At 40.7% G+C, this 6,000-nt stretch overlaps 1 protein-coding gene across 2 annotated transcripts in view; it reads right to left on the bottom strand.

Moving 5' to 3' along the window:
- Positions 1 to 424: 424 nt before the first annotated feature.
- LOC129857712 (carbohydrate sulfotransferase 15-like) overlaps positions 425 to 6,000 on the bottom strand; it is a 49,606-nt gene continuing 44,030 nt past the window's right edge. For both annotated transcript variants that reach the window (XM_055926219.1, XM_055926229.1), the window contains 4 exons: positions 5,321 to 5,477; positions 4,803 to 4,959; positions 2,856 to 3,003; positions 425 to 1,923 (listed from right to left, as the gene is read on the bottom strand). In XM_055926219.1, the coding sequence (XP_055782194.1) occupies positions 1,733 to 1,923; positions 2,856 to 3,003; positions 4,803 to 4,959; positions 5,321 to 5,477 (653 nt within the window). In that variant the 3' untranslated portion in view covers positions 425 to 1,732. The remainder of the gene's footprint in view (positions 1,924 to 2,855; positions 3,004 to 4,802; positions 4,960 to 5,320; positions 5,478 to 6,000) is intronic.

Genomic DNA, 6,000 nt, shown 5'->3' with positions numbered 1-6,000 from the left:
GAGGGGGAGTGAGGTCGCCCGTGGTGGTCGGCTAACCCTTAACCTTCTGGCCCGTAACCCTGTGTGGAATCGACTGTGCCACAAAAGTATGCTGAAGCAGCAGTCGATATCCACGTTTATAAACACAGTGTCACTACAGTTGTTGTTTTTGTGGTCATAAACATTATTTTGAGTTAATTCTATGAGGGGGGTGTACATTTCTAACTGTCCCTAAGCATTAAGGCAAGGACTCTAATATGACAATGAACACTTCAAAAACACTTCAACACCTGTGCTGAGACATTCAAAATTGACTAGAGATTGAAGTGGGTGGCTGGTAAGCTAGGCTTAATGCTTGATTTTATGTCAAAATGTGTCCATGTACAGAGTGTGTAAAAACATAGAAAATGCTGGAAAATATCAGTTAGAAACAAACAGGCCAGACTTTGGTAAGAAGATAGGTTTACATGATGTTGGGAAATGATAGATTCCATTTTGAGTCTCTGTGGTTCTGCTGCCCTCTGGTGTGAGGACGTGTACCAATGTGTGTCTAGGGCAGTATATAATGGCGCGCTTCTATGCTCAAAAACAAATTTCATATGAAAAAAGCAGTTTATGACCATTTGTTTACGTCTTCAACATTTAATACATTTAATGTAGTTCAAATGAACATTGTATGGCCGCAGAAACAGGGTGTTTCATGTTTGTTTTTAAAGATTAATAGAATAGAATAAAACTTTATTGTCCATCCAGGATGGAAATGTTTCTTTGGCATCACCTTCCATAACTTGAAGGCAACGTCATCTGATAAAATCCATTGTGCTGTTTGCAGCAATATTGTTTCTTACAGAATTATTTCACAATGACTGCAATTGAAATGCCCAGTGGCATACAGCAGTGTTTTCAACTCCAGTCCTTGAGTACGCCCAACTGCACGTTTGTTGTAGCCCTGGACAAGCCCACCTAATTCAACTTGTCCATTAATCATCAAGCCAGCAATGATTTGAATCAGGTGAGTTTGCTGAGGGCTACAACAAAAATGTGTGCTGTTGGGGGTACTCGAGGACTGGAGATGGGAAACACGGGCATACAGTATATAATAATGATCAGTCATTAGCATTGTGAAGGCTCTCCTTTCACTCTCGGTATGTGTTATGTCAAAGCTTCCCCACTAGAGGGAGGAGTCCACCAGTCTATCCCAGTCATTTTCCAGGAGTCTCCTACAAAAAGCGAACTCTTCACCAACATGTAAGGGCACCGCTGTCAAATGCGTCATCACGAATGACAAGCGAAAGGAAATCACAGAGGGAAACCACACAAAAATTATATCCTTTCAACTTCAAGTAAGGCTCCCGAGTGGCGCAGAGGTCTAAGGCACTGCATCTTAGTGCTAGAGGCGTCACTACAGACCCTGGTTTGATTTCAGGCTGTATCACAACCGTCCATGATTGGGATTCCCATAGGGCGGCGCACAATTCCCCAGCGTCGTCTGGGTTAGAGTTTGGCTGGGGTAGGCTGTCATTGTAAAAAATCATTTGTTCTTAACTGACTTACCTAATTAAATAGAGGTTATTTTAAAAAGTACTAGACAGATGCATTGTTCAGTACCTCAGCCATTTATTGTCTATACATTTGCCCATTGTGACATGTCATGTCCATGGTTTATCCCACTCGACAGTTTACCTCATAGGACTCATAGGACCATGGGGGACTTACTCCTCAGGACTGTATCCATCTCTGATTAAGACATTCCTCATATCTCTGTCCAGTGGAAGGCCTTGTTGTCCAGGACTGTGGCCAGTTTGTGGTTGAATGGCTGGTGGAACACCCTGAGGAGGTCCCTGGTGCTGGGCAACATGGGGCCCAAGCTCCTGTCTGCTGCCCTCCGTGTGTTGGACATGGGCCTCTTGGTGAGAGCTGCCTCGGTCTGCTCAGATAAAGGCCCTATGCAAAAGACGAATTGTTGTTCAATATTTTGTTTATAAATAGATGATTGTGTTTCTATCGTCTGCCTTGGTATAGGCTCTGAGATTACATAGTCTATGAAGTCACGCTCCTAATCCTATTGCACAGCAATACTGTAGTATAACCATACTTTTCATATACTGTCAACGCTACCGGTCTATTGACTTTCGAGCATGCTTGATTGATAAATGGTAGCCTACTATTTGTTGTGTAGCAGGACTAATTTAAACCAATTATGTCAGAAAAGGACCCACCGGGCACAGATGTCAGTTCAACGTCTAGTTTTGGTTTACATCCAATCAGCTTTCCACGTTGATTCAATGTCATCACATTGAATGTTTTGGTTGAAATGACATGGAAACAACATTGATTCAACCAGTTTTTGCCCAGTAGGGAGAGACATGTACTGCAATACGATTATGATTCAGGCCTATGTAATAAAAGTCAAATAAACGTTTTAGACGACATGCTGCAATGCGATCTCCGATCTCCTTACCAACGGCAGATGCATCTGTTTTGATGTTTTTATTTGCTTACCATTATAATAATTCTCAAGCATCAAACACCTCCCAATTTCCCCCAAAATGAACAATAAAGTATATTTTCTTACAATTCAGTTGATCAACCTTCTGGAAGTTGTGCACACACATCATTTGAGATTTGTGTGGAGATATGCACACTTTCCCATCATGTTCAACAAGAACACAGACCAACCTTTGTGGTGCATTCAAGGTATAGAGTCTTTTTTTTTTATCCACACACACCTTTGATAAATGAGGAACCAGATGTTGAAATGAACACAGAGGAAGAAGCAGACACGTACATGCATCAACAATATTGTGTCCTAGCTCAACAAACCTAGGATGTTGCTGTAGAATTCAAGCTGATAACTGTGTTTTTCCAGTACGTACCCACGTTTAGGAAGTCAAAGACTTTATTTATGGTGAGTCTCAGATTGGCAGCGTAGTCTTCTAACTGCAGCACTAGGATTTGATTCCTGTGGAAGACAGTCAACCAGTCCAGCAGGAAGACAACATATAGTCCCAGGTTCAGTCTGACCTGGAGAGGACCACAACAAACACTGAACATTAGACTATCATTACATTTACATAACTATTCTACCAAGGCTTCATTGTTAAGGTGGAGAACAAGCTACATGCTATAGGAATACTGGTGATAAGAGTCACAGCATGACTCGTTACAAGTACACAAGCTTACCTGCAGAGAGTGCTGGAGACCAACCGACAAAAGTAATTATACATCTGTAGATACAGCAGAGCGAGAGGCACTGTCTGAGATGAACTACTCAGATGAACTCAACAGCATGGATTCAGAAGTCAAATGTAAACAGGGAGCTACTTTAGGTCGACATCCATGACGCTGCTGTATGTCAAAGAACTTATACTTTATTCATATTTATTTACCTTAATAGGTACACACGGATCTCCAAAGGTACTCCTCTGAACACCATGTTGGCACCAATATAATAACATTACTACCACAAATCAGGCTGAGAGGTATGTAGAACAGTGTGAACAGTAGTGTTTATCTCTGGCTGTGGGTATCGTGATTTGTGCTTTTCCTATGTAAACTAGCTGTGCCCCAGGCTGTGACACCTGCAGCCAACCTGGTATGCTACTGTGTGACGAGGGTACAGACAGAGCTAGCTCAGCTCAACCCCATGGAAATGCTGCTCGGTACATTACAGCATCTAGACGGTTTATAATTTACAGAGGGCATTTGGCAAGCCTTTACTTAGCATTGCTGTACTCTGTCCAATAAGGAAATGTTTACAGCATTAAAGCTTGTGGACCCAAGGCAGGGTAGCTGCTGCATGTGCAACAGCTAATGGGGATCATCATAAACTAAACAAAGCACACATACCTGTATAAAACTGAGCCAATGTCAATGTAGTAAAATAGTTAAAACTGTTAAAATGTTAAAAACTGTTAAAATGTTAAAATAGTTAAAAATGTATTTTCTGAAAATAAATGACAATATTTCTAGAGACTACTTCCTAAATAACTTCCCGTAAGTGCATCTCAGTTTAATCAGTTCTGAAAGGAAACTTCACAGTTCCTCACTAATCAAATCAGTGGCATATGTCACAACACAATTTCACTAGCCTCAAGGAAGTAGCCGTGATTTGAATAAAATATCCTTTTAGACATGGAAAATAAAGGCCTGAGTTATGGATCACAATTTGGCACGGAATCAATCTAGCTAAGGCCTGGAAAATGTATCACAATTTGGCATAGACAAAGCCATCTCTGAATAACTTTGTATGCACTTTGATGACATCCCACTGGGCAAAAACTGTTTGCATCCACATTGTTCCCATGTCATTTCAACAAAACCAAAAAATGAGATGATGCTGAATCACCGAGGATTTGCAAAAAGATTGGATTTGTAAAAAGTCATCAACATAATGGGGATTTAGTACTTTTTTCACCCACATTTTAACCCAACTCCAACGACATACTGACATTTGTGGTTGATTTCACATTAAATTCAGGTTATCTGGCAACTCAACCAAGCGTAAATCAAAACTAGACATTGAACTGCCCTCTGTGGTCTGTGGGATAATGCTCTTTTAATAAATGCGGTACAAATCAGTGTTTCTTCTTGCTCTTGCACATTACTTCCCATCTAGACAATACACTATCCACCAAAGATAGTGACACAATAAACAGAATATTGCATTCCAATGCATTTACTTTGAATACCTATGGTAAGAGACTGTTGTACATTTCCATTGCCAGGAATAAAAATATGCATGCATGACTGTAAGTCGCTTTGGATAAAAGTGTCTGCTAAATGGCATATGTATTGTTATTTTATTTATATGTTCCACTCACCGGCATGGCATTGGAGAGTCTAGTATTGTAGACACAGGAACGCATGGAGCTCTCTGCTAAACAAGCCTCAAACAGCTGTAAAGATTCTGAGACCCTCTGGTCAAAGTCCTCCACTGACTTGTTAGCCATGTTGAAGTACAGGTAGTCTGAATACAACCTAAACCACAGGGAGACACAAACCAGAAAACATACTTTCATCAGATACATTGACCAAATGCACAGACATTCCTATAGTGAAAACTATGTGACAGCAAGTCCACAAATTCTCGAGTTCTACAGATGTAGGACTTAATTTGATCACCCTGGTGTGTGAGAATAGTGTATTCAATGTTTAAAAAGGATTCTAAGGTTTGTAATTTCCACGTTAACATTTCAGACTTGATTTGCACAAACACAAAAATGGATCAACCCCGAAAAAAATGTCCATTAATTATAATCCATATGATAATGTACTGCAGTTGCTGCAGGATTATTTCCTGCTGTGAGAAACTGGTCAAATTACGATCCCACATCTGTACCTCTCTACTGGGTCTCTGAGCATGACGATGATTTTAGCGTTGGGCTGAACAGTGTGGATGAAGTCCTGGGCCAGGAAAGGAGGCTCCCCATCCACCCGGTTGTCATAGAGATAGCTCCAGGCTTGGTTGTCCCACATCGTGGATGCGCTTGCTTCACCTGTCAATCCAACAGAAGTGTGATGCCCATTTAAAGTGATAATGCCAGAGAAGCTGGTGTTTGGAGGCAAACTGTGCCAATATATCCTCCAGACACCGGATTTGAGGGAATTATCACTTTCATACAACGGGATACCAACATATTAAATTAATGATGGACCTATTTTCATTAAAAACTTCATTTTTATGAATTTATTCATACTATTTCATCCTTCCAAGAGATATAGTCCTGACACAAATGTAGGGTTGCTAACCAAGCCAGCTGGTTGTTCATTCTATTGGTTAGGTTGCCAGAGTAGCCGGGGACTTTAACTTCTTTGGGCTGCAGGGGCAGTATTGAGTAACTTGGATGAAAGGTGCCCATTTCAAACGGCCTCGTACTCAATTCTTGCTCGTACAATATGCATATTATTATTACTATTGGATAGAAAACACTCTCAAGTTTCTAAAACTGTTTGAGTTATATCTGTGAGTAAAACAGAACTCATTTTGCAGCAAACTTCCTGTCAGAAAGTGAAAAATCT

The sequence above is a fragment of the Salvelinus fontinalis genome, chromosome 1, assembly GCF_029448725.1.
Source record: "Salvelinus fontinalis isolate EN_2023a chromosome 1, ASM2944872v1, whole genome shotgun sequence".
Classification (NCBI taxonomy): Eukaryota; Metazoa; Chordata; class Actinopteri; order Salmoniformes; family Salmonidae; genus Salvelinus; species Salvelinus fontinalis.
This window is presented reverse-complemented; position numbering and strand designations above follow the sequence as displayed.